At 46.5% G+C, this 18049-nt stretch overlaps 6 protein-coding genes across 6 annotated transcripts; 4 read left to right on the forward strand and 2 right to left on the reverse strand.

Moving 5' to 3' along the window:
• The first annotated feature begins 1822 nt into the window (after window positions 1–1822).
• On the forward strand, window positions 1823–4533 carry F4813DRAFT_341074 (WD40 repeat-like protein). The gene is made up of 3 exons (XM_049241264.1): window positions 1823–2304; window positions 2367–2544; window positions 2613–4533. The coding sequence occupies exons 1-3, from the start codon at window positions 2200–2202 to the stop codon at window positions 4154–4156; spliced, it is 1827 nt and encodes a 608-aa protein (XP_049104522.1). The 5' UTR covers window positions 1823–2199; the 3' UTR covers window positions 4157–4533.
• Window positions 4515–5671, reverse strand: F4813DRAFT_341075 (glycosyltransferase family 1 protein). The gene is made up of 3 exons (XM_049241265.1): window positions 5118–5671; window positions 4917–5055; window positions 4515–4825 (listed from the first exon to the last, which is right to left on the reverse strand). The coding sequence occupies exons 1-3, from the start codon at window positions 5440–5442 to the stop codon at window positions 4693–4695; spliced, it is 597 nt and encodes a 198-aa protein (XP_049104523.1). The 5' UTR covers window positions 5443–5671; the 3' UTR covers window positions 4515–4692.
• Window positions 5672–7713: 2042 nt separating this feature from the next.
• F4813DRAFT_341078 (mitochondrial ribosomal protein) lies at window positions 7714–9409 on the forward strand. Its single transcript, XM_049241266.1, has 3 exons — window positions 7714–8407; window positions 8466–8752; window positions 8814–9409. The coding sequence occupies exons 1-3, from the start codon at window positions 7894–7896 to the stop codon at window positions 9075–9077; spliced, it is 1065 nt and encodes a 354-aa protein (XP_049104524.1). The 5' UTR covers window positions 7714–7893; the 3' UTR covers window positions 9078–9409.
• Window positions 9410–11794: 2385 nt separating this feature from the next.
• F4813DRAFT_384146 (putative plasma membrane proteolipid 3) lies at window positions 11795–12028 on the forward strand (the record flags this gene model as incomplete). Its single annotated transcript, XM_049246031.1, has 2 exons — window positions 11795–11811; window positions 11890–12028. The coding sequence occupies 2 exons, from the start codon at window positions 11795–11797 to the stop codon at window positions 12026–12028; spliced, it is 156 nt and encodes a 51-aa protein (XP_049104525.1).
• A 637-nt stretch (window positions 12029–12665) lies between these two features.
• On the reverse strand, window positions 12666–14520 carry F4813DRAFT_394798 (P-loop containing nucleoside triphosphate hydrolase protein; the record flags this gene model as incomplete). Its single annotated transcript, XM_049247611.1, has 3 exons — window positions 12666–13038; window positions 13090–14206; window positions 14312–14520. The coding sequence occupies 3 exons, from the start codon at window positions 14518–14520 to the stop codon at window positions 13009–13011; spliced, it is 1356 nt and encodes a 451-aa protein (XP_049104526.1). The 3' UTR covers window positions 12666–13008.
• Window positions 14521–14994: 474 nt separating this feature from the next.
• On the forward strand, window positions 14995–16867 carry F4813DRAFT_384148 (SET domain-containing protein; the record flags this gene model as incomplete). The annotated part of the gene is made up of 5 exons (XM_049246032.1): window positions 14995–15261; window positions 15327–15512; window positions 15588–16140; window positions 16286–16605; window positions 16754–16867. The coding sequence occupies 5 exons, from the start codon at window positions 14995–14997 to the stop codon at window positions 16865–16867; spliced, it is 1440 nt and encodes a 479-aa protein (XP_049104527.1).
• Between the last annotated feature and the right edge of the window lie 1182 nt (window positions 16868–18049).

The following is an 18049-nucleotide window of genomic DNA, read 5'->3' on the forward strand; positions in this document are numbered from 1 at the left end:
GGCCATATGGCCAAGGATTGTCCGGACAAACCCCCCATGGCCTGCAAAAACTGCATGGAAGAAGGTAAGACAAAACCAAATAGCAACCCTAAATCCAGATAACTAAGCGCATTAATTCTACTAGGCCATGTGGCTGCTGTATGCAAGAATCCACGCAAGATCGACCGCTCGTCTGTTGGCGAGATCCCCGCTGAAAAGGCTTGGGCAAAGATTATGGAAGGAGCCAAGGAGAAGGACCTGGACAAGGTCAAGGAGGGCATCCAGGGATATCTGAACTCTACTCCGGGTATCACCTACGTCAATCTCGAACAGGCGTTCCGCTCTCAGTTCATTGAACTGCACCTGATCGCGTTGGAGAACCCCTCACTACTCGCGACTCACACTCACATGGACCTTCAAGGAAACCTTGACAAGAAGTACCGTGTTCACTATCGCTGGAGCGACAAGCCTCTCCGTCCCCGAGAGGTCCAGCAGTGGCCTCAGTCGGCTGCGGAGAACCTCGAGCGTCTCAAGGATGCTGGCGAAACCGTTGAACGCGGCGTGCCCAAGTGCCATAACTGCAGCGAGCTTGGTCACACTTCGAAGAGATGCCCCCAGGAGAAAATTGAGAAAGAACACGCTGTCATCAAGTGCTTCAACTGTGACCAGCCAGGTCATCGCATCCGCGACTGTGAGTCTGGCTAAGCGTATTCTATTTGTCGCTCGCTAACATGGATAAGGCCCGGAACCTCGCAAGAACAAGTATGGCTGTAAAAACTGCGGGTATGTATATGCCCATCCACATCTTATTACTCTTCCATCACTAACCACACTTGTTACTATAGCCAAGGAAGCCACATGGCATCGGACTGTAAGTGATTACGTTGCTAACCTCTGACTTCTCATTGACAAATTCCATAGGCCCCGAGCCTCGCCGAGCTGGAGATGACGTTGAGTGTCGCAAGTGTGGCGGAAGTAAGTCATAAACCATGATGACTTAGATGCTTATGAGTGTTACTAACTAGATGCTTCAGCCGGTCACTTTGCCAAAGATTGTCCTCAGGAAGGTGGAGGTCGTAGTCGCGCGTGCTTCAACTGTGGCGAGGAAGGCCACGGCTCTCGAGACTGCCCGAACCCCAAGAGAATCAAGTGTCGCAATTGCGATGAGTTCGGACACATGTCCAAGGAATGCCCGAAGCCCCGCGATTGTAAGTGAAGTCGGATACTCTGTCTACTAGGTATACTATGGAACTACATGCTAATATCCTAAAAGACAGTCGGGTTAAATGCACTAAGTGCGGTGAGATGGGCCACACTCAAGTTCGATGCAAGATGGAGTCTGCTCCTATCGATGAGCCCACCTTCGATGCGGCTGGTGGTAACAGTGGCAGTGTTGATCACTATGGCGGAGCTACCTTCACGCCCGCCCTAGCTGCACCTGAGAGTGGTGCCGATGACAACTGGGGCTCTAATGGTGATGTTGAATGGTAAATGCCACGCGATGATCTAGACTCATTGAGTTTCGAGATCTTGGCTTCTTTGGCTCTTTAGTTTACTCTTAATATTTTGCGAATGTCTGTTGGCGATGAGTCTGGAGAGGCAGGCTTCGCATGATAGCCAATTGGCAGTCGTGTATACCTACCTAGGTATTATTGCGAATGAGTTTTACACAGGGGTGGATCGCGAGGTCACTACTAAGTTAATACGATAATTGGTGGTGGTATTTGAGCTGTCTAGCAATCTCCGTAGCCCTTTTGCACATGGATAGGACGATTTGCCTTCTAGTCGGAGCCTAATCAATACATTATAAAATTCGGTGTGAAGTTCAAACGGGAACCCCTATTTTAAATCTATACATGTACCTAACCTACCTAACCTAGGTAAGTACCTTGTAACGCGTGGCGTTTCAGCCACAGCGAAGCAGCCTATTAGAAGGTTGGAAACTTGGTCTTTACAGACTTAGGTCCTAAGCATCAGCCTGGTAGCTAGCATTAGGCTGCCCCGCAGCTATTATGTTAGGTACCTAAGGTAGAAGGTAAATAGCCCCTCCATAAATATTGCGTCGTCAGAAGCTCCTGACATAAAGCTCGTCGAATCGAATCTGCTCTCCTTACAAGTATTCTCATGAAGAATACTATTTAGATATCTAGACAAACGAATGATTCTATGGGAATATTAGAAATATTCTGAAAATCGTGTTATCAAGCATCAAGCGCCGGAATGTCGATCACGATCGAGAAGATACTCGCTGCTTCCCCCGTGACAGCTCGAGGGCAGCCAACCCAGCTGTCGACCGATGCAAAAGGGGAAAGGATAGCTTATGCTGTAGGTACCCCGAGGCCTAGTTAGGATTCACAGGATAAGAATTATATCTAACATTATGCCAGTCCGGGAAATCAATATTTGTTCGATCTATCGACGACCCTTCTACTAGTAAACAATACACTGGTCACACGGCCCAAACGACTGTTGCCAAGTTTTCGCCAAGTGGATTCTACGTTGCCAGCGGTGATGTATCGGGCTCGGTTCGGGTATGGGACTCGATAGAGGCTGTGAATACCAAAGGTACCAGCTACTAGATCAAAAGTGTGCTGGTGGTATCCATGTTCAACTAACATAACGTTCCAACTTAGGCGAATATCATATCATCTCGGGTCGCATCAATGATATAGCGTGGGATGGCGATTCGCAGCGCATCATTGCGGTCGGCGACGGCCGTGAGCGGTTCGGACACTGCATCACTGCGGACAGTGGTAACAGCGTAGGCGAGGTATCCGGACATTCTAAAGTCATCAACTCGGTTGCCGTGAGGCAGATGAGGCCCCTCAGAGCTGCAACCGCGAGTGATGACATGGCTATGTGTTTCTTGCACGGTGCCCCGTTCAAATTTGACTCCAAGTCAACTGGCCTTCATAAGGGATTCGTATTGGGCACAGCCTTCTCGCCGGACGGGAACACCCTTGTTACGGTGGGTGCAGATAAGCGAATTCAACTGTACGATGGGAAGACTGGAGAGCCCACAAAGTCCATCGGCGAGAACGAGCACACAGGAAGCATCTTCGCAGTTAGCTGGTCAAAAGATTCGAAGAGTTTTGTCACAGCCAGCGCCGATCAGACGGTCAAACTATGGGATGTGGAGGCGGGCAAAGTCACACAAACGTGGAAATTCGGAGATGGTGTTAGCATCCCAGACCAACAGGTTGGTGTGGTATGGCCACATGGCCGCAGCGATGGCTTGATTATCAGTCTCAGCCTTGGCGGAGATCTAAACTATCTGGTAGAAGGCAACCCGAAACCGATCAAAGTTATTCAGGGACATAACAAGAGCATCACAGCCTTAGGAGTTGGCTCGGATGGCAAGGGCCAAACACTATGGACTGGAAGCTTCGATGGTCGGGTCTGCAGCTGGGATCTCGGTTCTGGAGCTGCCACTGTTGTCGACGGGCAAACTCACACAAACCAAGTAACAGAATTCACTTCTAGTACTGGGCGAGCATACAGCGTTGGGTGGGACGATACTCTGCGCATAGTCGATGAGTCCGCCAACACTTTTGCCGGCGAGTCACTAAAACTGTCCGCACAGCCCAAGGGAGTTGCTTCTGCGAACGGACAAGTGTATGTGGCGACCATCGCCGGCGTCGAGATCTATGTCAAGGATCAACTTGCAGGCAAGCTAGAAATCACCGAAGCGCAGCCAACAGCCATCGCCGCCCAGGGATCACTAGTAGCAATAGGCCTAAGCAATAACGCCGTGCGCCTATACAAGGCGGACTCGGGTAACAAACTTACACAAGCCCATGAGGTGAAGAACTCAACGGCGCAAATTTCTACTCTGGCCTTTTCGAAGGACGGCTCGCTGCTTGCCGCGGGAAACACGGCGGGCAAAATATACGCGTATCGCACGTCTGGCCTGGAGTTGGCGACGGACCGGTGGTCGGCGCATACGGGCCGTGTAACAAGCATCGCATGGAACGAGGCGGGCACGCACGCGGCCAGCGGCGCGTTAGATACTAATGTGTTCGTATGGAGCCTCGCGAAGCCCGGGTCACGCGTCAAGGCGCTAAACGCGCACAAGGACGGCGTTAATGGCGTCGCTTGGGTGCATGGCGGGACGAAGGTCGCGAGTACGGGTGGAGATGCGGCGATCAAGATTTGGAATGTTGAAGGGTTGCAATGAGAGATGGGATGACTTTATGAAGTATTGATCATGATCATGATAGTCTATAAGAGCAGGTGGATATTTGAACCAGACTTAGGATTGTTTATCCGGATGGCTTTGGCTTTGACAAAGGTGACTTGCTTCTCGTAGATAATAATCCATTCGAAGTGTTCTTGTTGGGCGATTGAGCGTGTAATCCTTGAACTGTATGCTCTTTGAGAAGAACGTCGTTAAGAATATAACTCCGTATAGATAATTTTTTAGGAATCCTTTACGCACTATTGTGATAAGCCCATTCCGCGTTACTGAAGAGTAAACGGGAATGAATTTATACTACGCGCTATAAGCAAGCAATAGACGCACTGCTATAGTTAAAGTTGAGTATAGCATATGTTAGATACGTTATAGGATAGTCATCAGAACCATGGTCTATTCGTAAATGTAATTCGAGTTGCCTAGCGGAAACTAAAACAGTCGCAATTGGGGTATCTCCCTTTCCTAGTAAACGCCGAAACTAAATAACCCTAACCACCCATCGGTGGTAAAATGCAGAATTAGCGCTCCGGCATCAAAGCGCTAATGACGTCCCAGAGACCGCCAGGCCACTCCGACTCCGGGTCCGGGTCCGGGGGCCACTGCTTCTTGGGAGCTGTGAGAATGTCTTCGTTGATGATATCAACAAGCGAGCTGTTTAGCCCGTTAGTACATATATACGAGATAGGCGGATAAGAGGAGGAGTTATATGTTAATAAGAAAAAGAAAGAAAGAAAAGGCATACCCGATCTTGCCCTGGATTAGGTGCCCCTGACTATCCATCTCCTCGGCAATCTCAGATTGGTGGTTACCCATGAGCGTGGGGTTAGGCACCGCGATCAGCGCTGAGTCGAAATCGAGCGCTTCCAGGATACTCCCGGAGCCTGCGGTAGAATTATCAGTAGAAAGAACTGCCTAACTTGGCAACACGGCTATCACGACATACCCGCGTGAGTAATGATCAATCCGCGTTCTCGCTTAAACGTAGGAGTAATGTAGCCAGCAGTAGTGAGCTCCATGTATCCCCGAATGTCGTCGTGGTAAGTAAAGCCGACAATCAGCAGTTCGTCGGGGTCGTCGGGACATGGCTCAGGCTCGGCAGACAGGAAGTAGTCATAGTCAGGCCCGCACTGGATGATGAGATGAGTGAAGTCGAGGGACTTGAGCTTGGCGAGGAAGGCTTCCGAGAGCACTTCCTCGATGAGCAGCTTGAAGCTGGCGCTGGCGCCGATGGTGACGAAGGCGTACTTGTATCTGTCTCGGGGCGCCATGGTGAAGTGGTTGATATGGGGAGGGGAGATGGTTCCTACGGTGCTGACTTGGTCGTGTAGGAGATGATTAGCACTCGGTATCTCCTACCTTCACGGCGTTATGTTGGCAGAGAACGTGAAGATGTTTAATTAGGTGTTAGAGCATGGGAATGTTACATAATATCTCGAAAGTTGCAGGGAAGGGAAACGTGGACAGAGAATGATTGGCTACAGGTAGAGTTCTTTACCAGATTAAGCGCTTTTAACCGCTACATAGCTGCCCTACGTAGTGTAGACATGCTTAGGTAACTTTGTGGCACACATGTAGCAGTGTGGCAACGACAACTGTGGCTAGGTGCTCAGGAGTGACCCCTAGTTATTTTCTGTGCAGTACATCTCGACCCTATCTAATAACGGGCCCTTTATTAGGAATAGATATTGGATATCGCTGATAGCCTGTAATTATATTATCAAAGCCTAATTTCCAAATTATGATGATTTTACGACACGGTAAATATTATTTTACGGAGCGTTAGTGTGTCATTTTACCACGGCATATTAATTAAATTAAGAGAAACTCGATCATTTATTTCGTGGTATGACTAGTACGTCTACTATTCTATTGCACGTTCTCGTAGACCTGCATCTGTGTGGACGCATCATGTAAAAGTAACATATTTAACAAGTTGTTTCCCCACATCCATCTCGTACAGGTTTCTTAATTGGGGTTATGCGGCTGCTCAAATAGCTTATTCGTTCTTGCGGAGAGTTTGGATCACGTCGCAGAGCTCCTCAAGCTTCTCAAGGAAGCCTTCATTCTGCTCTTCGAGGGCCTTGATCTCCTCGACCGCATTCTTGTCCTTCTCAACAAGATTCTTATTCTCCTCTAAAAGGTTCTTGTTCTCCTCGGAAAAAGCTTTGATCTCATTCTTAAGGCCCCTGATCTCCCTGGAAAGGCAGTAGTTCTCCTCGGAGAGACACTCGACATCCCCTTCCAGCTTAAGGATCTTGCCCCCTAGCTTGGTGCTGGTCCGCTTGGCGGCTCTAGTTTCAATTTCTAGACTTTGTGCGAGGCCCTTATTGACGTCCAGTAGTATTTCGTATTTATCATTTATATCCTCGTCGACTTCGCTATAGCGGTGGCGGAGTCTCTTTCGGAGTCTCGTGGATTCCATCTCAACGTCCTTCTTGGCCTTGTTGGCGATTAGAAAATGACTGCGCGCTTAGTTTCGCTCTCCGATGAGCTTGCTGATAATCCCCTGGAGAGTGGTTTCTGTGTTGCTAGTAGACATCTTGCGTAAAGTGCCGGGGGTGCCTATTTATATTAGCAAAGGTTTTAGATAGCGGAAAAAACAACATTGCAATCGTGAGTTACGTTGTGATTAAGCTGAAGATAAAGATATCGTGCGCAAGAGACAAGAATAGAGTGAGGCGATGTTGTTGGGATTCTAGATGAGACATCTAGAACAAAGCACATGCTCAGTATATATAAACATAGGCTCTGGTAGTTAGGTTAGAGTTCCTCGCGGAACTACGAAGTTGTTTCCCTACTGTTTAGTTCCACCTCGTAATAGTCAAAACCACGTACTTTAATACTCAAGAATCTAAAACGTGAGAAAGATTTATTTTATTCTAACCGTGTAAAGATTACAATTTGCCTCTTCTTAGCTGGAATCGTCGGGGCAAAGCATCGGGTTTTTTCTAAGTGACCACGTGGATCTCACATCTTCAACCGTAAATGGCCGTCAATATAGAATGACTCATGAAATATATAAAAATATATCTTGCACATTACGCATTAGCTAGTTTGTGATGCAATGGTTAATACAAGCCCTTTTGTTTATCTACCTGCCTTCTCATCGTTTGTATATCAAGAGTGCCATTACGCTTGTGTTGCTGATGAAGTAGGTAAACACCTACTTGAAACGCCAAATAACAGCAGAATATCGAAAAATCGAACTCGGGAAATTAAGAATGGCATTAGAAACTGAAGAGTTATTGATTCACATAAGCATGGTGGAATTCATTGCCTATGGTAAAGGTGTTATATAATTGATTGCGTTACTATCATATTAATAGGGCTCTTCATCTTTTTAGTTACCTATTTATAAACTACCATAACACTTTTCCGATCGAAGTAGTATAAGACAGGACTGTTATGGATGTCTCATCTAGTGTATGTAGAAATAAGGGGTTATACCGATCACGTGGACATTCATTAAGCTTCAAGGTACATGTACGAAGTACATAAATGTGCCAAGGTACGTACCTAGTAGGTACTATGTACCCACATAGAGTTAAATTGAGACTTGGGAGCCAATCAAAAAAGCGTTCAGGTTAATTCGAGATCCACCGAATTTTTATCTTTTGCGCATGCAATCGACTACAATTAACCTCAGCTTAGGAAAAAGCCCTTTCCTTGACTCTACCCTCGTAGTTGGAGCGGGTGCTGGGACGTAGCCATCAATCGCCATGGCCTCTGGAGTACAGTCGGTGCGATTGTGCCTACGGGCTTTCCGACACCCTCCAACTCCTCGAAAAGTTGCCCCACGAATCCCACGAATATACATTCCGAGGCGAGCCTTGTCCTCAACACCTATGCAACGGGGTCCCGCATCTAGGAAGGAAGAGGACGAGGACGAGGAAGATGATGACGTGCAGGATGACGGCAGCGTAGACGTTGTTGAAATGGAAAGATCTCTTCGCACTGCATTAAGAGACCCCGAATTTGAAGCGTCGACACGGATCCAGGAACAAATGTTAAACAGTGCCAATTCTATCCTGTCAAACGCGCAAAGAATACCCAAACTCAGAAAAACTTTCTGGCATGAAGAGGAGGAAGATGAAGACTTGATTACGGACGAGCGAAATGAGGACGAGTTTGACGAGGATGATATTATGGGCATGGCACACGGCAAGTTGGAGGAGTACCGTGAGCATAGAGAATATGCTCGCATTGCTGCTTGGGAGATGCCTCTTCTATCCAGTGAGTGCTATCATATTGCGTCTCGACTAAGAAGTCATCTATTAACCCGTAAAATCAGAGCTGGCACGACCCTTCGAACCACCCACAGCTCAGGAACCCTTGCGATTCCGATACACGAGTTATATGGGTGAATTCCACCCCGCAGAGAATAAAGTGGTTCTTGAATTCTCGCCCAAAGATATGCCACTGGACGAGGCCCAGCAGCTAAAGCTGAAGAAGTTACTGGGCCCCCGCTACAATCCAGAAACGGATGTAGCCAAGATGAGCTGTGAGCAGTTCGAACACCAGGCGCAGAATAAGCGATATCTTGGTGACCTAGTCGAGAGTTTAATCGCTCGAGCAAAGGTATATAATTCATTGTACTCAATCCCAACTAATACGAAACATTGCTCACCATTCCCTCAAGGACCCCTCGGACATGTTTGAGGACGTTCCTCTCGATACGAGACATCACCCAATTAAGATCAAGCCCAAATTTCCAAGGGAATGGAGGATGAGTGAAGAGCGGATGAAATTTCTCGAAGAAACGAGGCAGAAGTCGCTATTACTCGATCAGACGAAAGAGGAAGCCGGCGCCTTGGTTGATGGCAAGGAGAAGATCTCACAATTCTTCAATGTCCCCGAACCTGAAGCTAGAGTCCCTGAGTATGCCAAGGCGCAGCTAAAATGAACCCTCACCACAGGGCAGAATGGCGCCGACTAGGCGGGTTTGACATGTATAATATCATGTAGATAAATGCCAGCTCTAGGGAGCTTGCTGTGTGAATACAAAAATATCAACACTTCAAACTAGGATGCTGCTGATAGAAGTTATCTGATTCAAGACAACGAGTCTCACCAGTTAGTTGCCTAATATGTTGGGAATCTCCTTCACTAGGAGAAAGAAAAAGCAATAAATGTGGAAGAGGCAAAGTCATTCGATACCAGGAGTCAACCTTGGTACTGAGATACAATTCGTTACAATTGAAATTTATTATGTTAACAACCCTCTCATAAGCATCAGGGAGTTGATCTAGATTGAGAATAATACCAATGGCGAAAGTATGTCGTCTTTTCTTCGCATCAACAGTTATTATATCAGCATCGCGGCTGTGGTAACAAATTGTCTAGTGTACACCCCCCAGCGTCGGAGCCCCTTTTCTACGAGATCGGGAGACGCAGCTTTCGAAATCCTCGGCTTCCGGGACCCGAACCAGACAAGCGACTCGGTAAGGATATTTGGATAGGTAGTAGTGGTTAGTTGCAGGTGCGGTCGGTAATCTTACGGGAGGCGGTGCATTCACCGAGCCTGTGTTACGGCGTGTAACATAGCTCGTCTACATAACACTACTCAAGGACAAGAACAATCAGGAGATGGGGGTACGGGGTTCCGTTATCTCGGGACTCGCAAGGCGAGCTGCATAACGGGCGGCCTGGTGAGCGAGCTGTCATCCAGACCACTTCTCAAGTGTGGATGAATACGGAGTGATGTTGGGTTCTTCAGAGATGACTTATTATGATAGACCAGATCGAGTCAATCTTGTTACTTCAAAACCTGCCCGTCTACTCAAGGGCATGTGTACTCCCTATTGAGAATTATGCGGATAGATCTGATGAGTTCGTACCACAACCCACATTCACCGGATCCGTCGGACCAATCATATTATACCCCTTTCATTGCAATCTAGAAAGTTTCTACATAGGGGTCTATGTCCAGTACATATCTTGAATATCACTTTGACTAATACCATTATGGATCACTTCCAGTCCAAACCTGTAAGTTTGGAAAATCGAGGGGCTAGTAGGCTAGGGCGTCTAAGCCAATGACTGACGAACATGGGCAAAGCCTCGGCGCTACCGATTGTGTAAACCAATAGCTGGTTTGTCGGTAGCACATGTAGCGGACTGCCTTATTGCTTGCATACAAAGACGCTATCGATACCTATCCCCCCCGAATGACCATTTGTTTAAATAAAGTTAGCTGACGGCTCCACGGAATGCGTGAGAAGGCTTGCCAAGACGGCATTTCGGCAATCATGCAAGCCTTGCAGTTATGAGTCCTGCGCGGAAGATCGGCTGCGAACGACGTGCTGCAATGACATCTTATTTTTTGTAAGGAAATTTCAAGTAATAATGTGTTCGCCTTGAAGGAATATGATGATGTCGTCGTTTTCTATAGAATGTGCTACGAATTATGTAAATGATGTGGCGGTACCAAAACTGGCTCGCGTCAAGGGGTTGGCATTGCTACCTCCATACATACATACATTACATTGAGGCTCACGGCTATTGAGGGTTCAGCAGCTCCATGGTGGCAGTGTCGAGGTCGTGGGGCTCCAGTTGACGATTTTTTGCCTTTTGTGCGATCATGCGTCACAACTTTCATATGAAGGTGTGGTCCAGACTAACTTGGCATGGATATTACATATGTAGGTTAGATGATAAATAAATTCTAGAAGATACAATTTTCGCATCAGATACAGGCATTTTAGATGATGCAGGCGCTAGCCTAGGAGAGTGGAACTGGTGGTGGTCGAAATTTTTTAGAAATCGATACCAGGTACCTAGGTAGGTATTGTACCTAGATCAAGTGCGTCAAGCCACAGGCCACCGCCGAGTCGCGCCACAAATCATGACGTCATCTTATACAAGGCTAGGTATCCTCTAACGGTGAGGTCACGAGCAATAGATGGGTAGAATCTTAACTAAAACGTGTATTCTGCTTATCATAATGCATACCTACATATTAGAACGTGTCAGATATTTTTAAATCGAGAAGTGACCTTATTACAGACTGCTAGATTTTAGAAAATTAGGTACTTAAAATAGTTTTGGCTACCTGTAAGTACGATTTAGATACTTTATACTAGTATGTGCCCCTCATAACTACCGTATTGCATGTACCTATTGGAAGGCTATGTAAAAGTGGAAACTGTAGAATTGTCACAATTGCAATTCGTAGGAGGTACGTACCTATCCTCGCGTACCTTCTCGTTGCACTAGAGCGTGTTTGTTCGGGTCCAAAATGTATGACGCAGCAGTTGAAAGCAAATTCGGTTCTTGTTTCGTTGGATATGCATCATAGTTCCGGGGCCTGCGTCCAAGGAATTCAAGGAACGGCACCTCTTTCCCGTGTACAAAGGCAAACCAGGCCCAAAACAACCTACCCATACCCATTTGTGCATTAGATCAATACCTTGCCGTGGTAACTCGATACCGATCCCTTATTTAAACTGCATTCCCCTCGCCATCTCCATAACCCATTCCAGTTTCTACTTCTAAATCCAGTTCAAGTCTAAAATCAAGTCCAAATCGAAGAATTACGAAGCAAAAGCTATCGATATTCCTACATCACATACCACGAAACATCCCATCTACACGCGTCCAAGTCGACCCGCCTCTCACATAATGGCTTTCACCGCAAGGTAAGAAGCAATTCCCAACCGGCGTCTTGCAACCGGTATTATAAATTCCACCTGCTGACCTAGTTTGATTCCAATCAGCGATATCTGCAAGATTATTCTTGCCATCCTCCTACCGCCTCTAGGTGTCTTCTTAGAGCGAGGATGTGGTGCCGACTTCTGCATCAACGTCCTGCTCACCATTCTAGGTTACATCCCGGGTATCATACACGCGCTGTAAGTTCCCGATACACCTTCTTTTCGGGTAGACGATAGATTGAACGGTACACTAACATATTCTCCCTGCAGGTACATTATTCTGAAATATTAAGACGCTCGAGTGGTCTGCGGCTTTCCTTAATTTTTCGTAATGCAGCGACAGCATAGCACGATTCAACCAATGACGATATCTGAAGGGTTAGACCAATCGCGTGGCAACGCAGGGGTTCGTGATTTCCCGGAGGCGTTTCCGTGGATCCAGCCATTGCTCTCTGTCTTTCCAAGCTACATAGTGGCGGGGATGCATCGCATGACATGACACCGGTTCTTGGCTCTGACAGACGTCACTCGACTTCTTGTCCATGCAACCACGTTCCAGCATTTCAGCTCGCCTCATAATTTCGACGACTCAAATATCTCTGTTTCTTTTACTCTTAATCAAAACCGCGATGGTTTGCAGGAAGGACGGTTTGGAGGAGAGGGGGGGGATGGGCCGAGGATACGGCTCAACTGAGCATTGATTGCTTATTCTATGTATTCATGATGACTTTTAGACCCCCACCAGCATTAATGATTATGAATCTCGATACCCCCTAACAATTTGTCCATTTTATTTGCGCCGAGGTATTCCAAACATAATGCATGTTCTTCATATCGTAGGCATTTATTATTGAATGTTGTAAGATAAAAATTGGAGTTATATCGCTGCAGCTGAATATGGTAAAAAAAAAAAAAAAAGAATATATCTAGCATCTCCACGGATTTGAAATATGGGATGATAACATAAGGAGTTTGAGTCTACGAGATACTCCGCGCTTAACATGTCAGCAATATAACCTTTTTGAGCGGCCACTTAGTAAGTTGTAAATGACGGCAGCATCATGTAATAATATAGCATATAAATAACTTCACTTAACTAAAGCCCAGTTTTGTCTTCTGTATAAGCACTATATCAGAAGAAATAGATTATTCAATCAAGTGACTTTCAAGTGACTTTATTTATTACGCTCGACCTATCTTAAACGATAAGACCTAAAAGCCATTGTAAGCACGATTCTGCTGTATGATTGGACGGATACTTACATCGTTTTTACCTGCGGTCACGACAGCGTCTTCCGAGACTCGAACGCCTCCCACCCCTTCTACGTAGGCAATCGGCGCATCTCCCATAACTTTCCTCGCGACGTCGCCCACAGTTGAATTCTTTTTCACGAGGACGCAATCCCTGAATGCGACCTTCGTGTCCGAACCGGAGCTGAAAGTCGACACGTTTCGTACGGGGAAGACGGGTACGAGACCGAGTATTTCGGCCGCCTTTGAAAGAACCTGGACGACGCCAGTAGACCCATATCGGAACAAGATCATATCTCTATATTCCTCGATGGTGTTCTTATTCTTTTCATCCAACTCCTTTAATCCCCCGCCGTCCGGGTCGCCGTCTGCTATCAGATCTTCGCGTGTGTCCACAAACTCAGTTCCCTCCGTATACCTTATATAACCCTGCTTAGCCATTTTTCGTAGGAATAGCTCGGCCTTCGCCGAACATGCGACCACCATATTAGGATCCTGCATCTTAGTGATCTTCATAAGATTTGTGTAAGCATCAGAGTCGTCGATTTTGTTTAGCGCGATCACCGTCGGGAACTTCTCATCAGTAAATGCGCCGACAACACGATCCACCGTCTCCTCGGTCCAGTGCTCCAGCGGCTCTTTCAGGTTAAGACGGTCTAGAGTGCGTGCTACTACGGTAGCCGTACTTCCGTAGCCTGAGAACTGTCCTTGAAGGGTCTCAACAGCAGTAGCCTTGATAGCAACATGTCGCCTCTTGATGGAACCCCATTTCTCCCACAGATTCCCTTTAATCCAGGCGACGATCTCACCACGTAACCAGGCTATATCCTGAGAGGGGTCGTATCCTCGTGTATTTTCACCCTCGGCATTCGTCCTCCCGCTAGCATCCACGACATGGATTAGAGCATCCGCATGTCGGAGGTCGTCTAGAAACTTATTACCTAGACCTCTGCCCTGGTGTGCGCCGGGAACAAGTCCAGCTACGTCAAGAAGCTCTATCGGCACGGAACGGCGGCCATCAACACAAGATCCATAGTTAGGCTTGCATTTATCCTGTACACCGAAGCGCTCGCAGGCGCATGTTATTTGGAGATAACCGATGGCTCGTTGAGGGTCAATCGTTGTGAAACTAAATAATAAAAAATTGCATCGTTAGTTGAAGAGCGAATGAACATTGCTGCGAATACATATATCTCTCTCGTCTTCTAGGCTGATGCATAGGCAGATGCTATACACAGGGGACAGGCGTACGGATAGTTTCCTATGTGGCATCGCAAATATCAGCGCCGAAATTCGGGTCGATGATGAATAAAAGAACACAATATATTTGTTGGATAGGTTCGACCCACCAACTTTAGACGTCGCATCGGTTAAGCTGTTTAGAGTCGTGCTCTTGCCAGCAGAAGGCTTGCCTACAAGGCCGATTAAGGGATCCCGCGGCATTTCGCGCTTCTTGGGGTTCTCAATAAGACGGATTATGGCACTTAGGCGGGGGGTGCAAGGACGAGGTCGAGGTCAAGGTGTGGGGTGATTTGCGCCCGTTGCCCGAGTCTCAAAAAAAATTCAGATAAAGTTTCGGAGGGGTGAGACCCGCTGCAACGGCGCCGTGCATGTATATAGGTAGCTTACAGCTGTATTTTACCTAGGAGGTAGGTAGGTACCCGCCTCAGGTTATGTACTTAAATACGCGCTATAAAAGGGTACATGTACCTATAAGTGCTATATAAGATAGGGGCAACCAGCCGCAAGCTTGCTCGGGAGTTACATTGCGTCATTAGGTAGCTTGATTTCCTGGGCCGTCTAGGTTAGGTTAGGTACTCATTCACTCATCGTAAGTTTCAATCCCTACAAAATACAAACTAAAATACCGTACACAACGTTAATTCTCTTTAGATATCCACGCCCTCAACATTCAGAATGCGACGAGGTCACTTTTCGTTAAATGACCTCCCTGCCTGGTCTACTTTAAACGGCGTTAATTTTCTTGATGTTGCAGTTGCTAATATCGAGGGCCGAGGTAATGGCCTTGTAGCTAAGAAAGACCTAATCAGTCAAGAGGGTGAATCGGAACCCTTAACGCTTCTGACAATCCCAAAGGAGCTTGTTCTTTCAGCTGAAGGTGTAGAGGAGCATGCTAAGGAGAATAAATATTTCCGACAGCTTCTGGATATAGCAGGTCACCACGTTAGTATACACCTAGCTTTGAAGACGGTGTAATTATATAGGCAACTATACTAAGCATAATACAGTCAGCTAGAGGAGATATATTACTATTTCTCTTATATCAACTAGTGTTATCTTCCCCCGACTATCAAGGTGGCCTAGGACCATCAACGCCTTGGACTCAATATTTCAGTTTCCTACCGTCATATGTGCCAACTCCTACGACGTGGACTGAGCTAGAGATTTCCTACTTGAAAGGTACTTCACTAGAGGTAAGCTGCTAATGGGACTTGATAACTTACCTAAAAGTATCTAATACTTAAGTACAAGTTGACACGTTTAGATAGTCAGCGGTGGCCGCTAAACTGACCGTACTAACTAAGGAGTTCGATGATCTCCGCGAAAATCTGGCCACCCTGCCGTATTGGAATGAAATCCTCTCGATCGACGAACCTATCACCATCCGAGACTGGATCCTTCTTGATGCCCTGTACCGGTCCCGCTCTCTAGGCTTACCTAAATCTGGAGAATCGATGGTGCCTTGCCTCGATTTAGCCAACCATTCTACTCAAGCCACTGCTTATTTTGATGAGAATAGTGAGGGTGAAGTGGTTCTTTATCTACATAAGGGGTGTCTAGTACCTGCTGGTAGCGAAATTACTATCGATTATGGACATGAGAAGTCGCCAGCAGAAATGCTATTCAGCTATGGCTTCATCGACCCGAATTCGGCCGCTAGGAGTATAACGCTACTACTGGAACCATTAGAGGATGACCCGCTTGCGGTACCAAAGCTTCATGCTTTCGGTACACCGCCGAAATTAAAGTTAGAAGAAGACGAAAGTGGTGTTCCGCACTGGATTGCCCCTTTTGTGTATCTCATGTGCTTGAATGAAGAAGGTGAGGGTCTCTAGTCTTCTAATATCTTATTTATTGCTATTCTAGCGAGCGAGATGACTACTGTTATTAGCATAGTTAAGCCATCTAGGAATTTTTTCCATTTTTCATGATCTCAATACGTTAATATTAACTACTAAACTTACAGATGGGCTGCGGTTCAGAGTCTTACAAGAGACGGACGGCTCCCGCCATTTAAAAATATTCTGGCAAGATACTGATATTACAGATGTATCAAATACTATGAAATACCTCATTAGCGATCACGAATTACACCAAATATTTGAACTCCGGGCTGTAACTGTTATCATGGGCATTGTTCAACAGCAACTTGAACAACTTATCAGCACTCAAAATGAAGACTCCGTGGTAGAACTGGCAAGCACAGAAGTCTACCAAGCCATTTCGCAGTTGAGGTCACTCGAGACTAGTATCCTCCAAAAGAGTATACAGGTTTTGGATGAGCAGGTAAGATTAAACTCCGCAGTTTGCCTAGGTGCCTACTCAGGGGTGATCTTGGGCTCAACGTGTATTTCCAAATTTTATCAACCTAACCCTTAGGAGATGGAATTACCTAACCCACAATGATTATGATAATTTGCTAATCCATTTATAGAGGGACCACCTCCTCCAGGATGACACAGTGGTCGAATACTTAACGATGATGGGATCTGGTCAAAATGACCCTGATGCCGACACCGCCGCTGACGAAGAGGAGGACTTTAGCTAATGCACGTCTCCGAATGCCGTCCCCGTCCCTGCTGCTTCGGATTATACGGCAGTCAATAGATTATTCTTGCAGACATGGTACGGCCCACATTGGCAGCGTATTTAATGTATTTGCATGGTAAGATTAGGATGCAGCTTAATTGCTACAGACCTAAGCAGCTTCTTGCAGATGTGGCATGACATCATGGGACTAGCACTTTTGATGAGCTAGCTACCTCGTTAGAGAATCAAGAACAAGATGGTTGACGTGATCAATCCGTTCATATCTAAGGACCGTTGGGCATCATAAGAAGTTCAAAGGTGAACTTACTTACCGTTGATCAACTGTATAATGATAAGAAGCAATATACGAAGTGTGACTAGCGGACGTAGAGGACCCTTTGGGCTTATAATTCGGTCCGAGAACCCTGAGCCAATCCCAAGTTGCATACGGTCGGTACTCCCTTTATACAAGCAATTATATCCGCATACGAGTCCTGTTCCTTACATGAAAAGGCCCAGCACTCTGTACCATGATCTCCCTTGCCGATTTATCCACGACGTAGGTGCTTTTAACCGGTGGTGGCTCTACTACAGCCGCACGAGACACCCTCCATGTGGCATCCCCATGTAGAAAAGAGTTGTTTCCTTGAAGATGAACTCCTAAAACGGGCCGTATGTTAGAGAGTTATTTGGATGAAAATTTATCGCCTGTCCTTTCACGCCTATCACTGCGTTCAAACCGATCATGAGCATGGGGTTGGGATGCCTTGATGGCCCCTTTAATGGCCGGGTTCGAATTTCGCTCATCTTAGAGCGGCTTTAGATCGACAGAATGCAGATTCTTTCACAATTCCATTTAGAATTTAGATTGTAACTGTATCAGAAATCCTGATAGATGAAGTTCCTGTGGAAAAAACAAGGTCTTTGGCTTATATGTTTGCCGATCGTTTGTTCTGCGGGGGCAAGCATAGACTGAGTCGCGCATTCTGGATAGAAAGGCCGATTTAATAAGCCTCCGTTAGCTCTATCAAGATATTGCTGGGAGATCACGGCTATTAAGTAGGAAGACGAATCGTTAATTTTCCCAATACTAGGTTAGGCACTCCTCTACTTCAGAGTAACGGGCCGAGAATTTCGAAGCTGATTTAGTAAGCCGGTAGAGATCGAATGGTTACTATGGTAGATAGAGGTTAGTATGATG

The sequence above is a fragment of the Daldinia decipiens genome, assembly GCF_022478715.1.
Source record: "Daldinia decipiens strain CBS 113046 unplaced genomic scaffold F4813scaffold_1, whole genome shotgun sequence".
Taxonomy (NCBI): domain Eukaryota; kingdom Fungi; phylum Ascomycota; class Sordariomycetes; order Xylariales; family Hypoxylaceae; genus Daldinia; species Daldinia decipiens.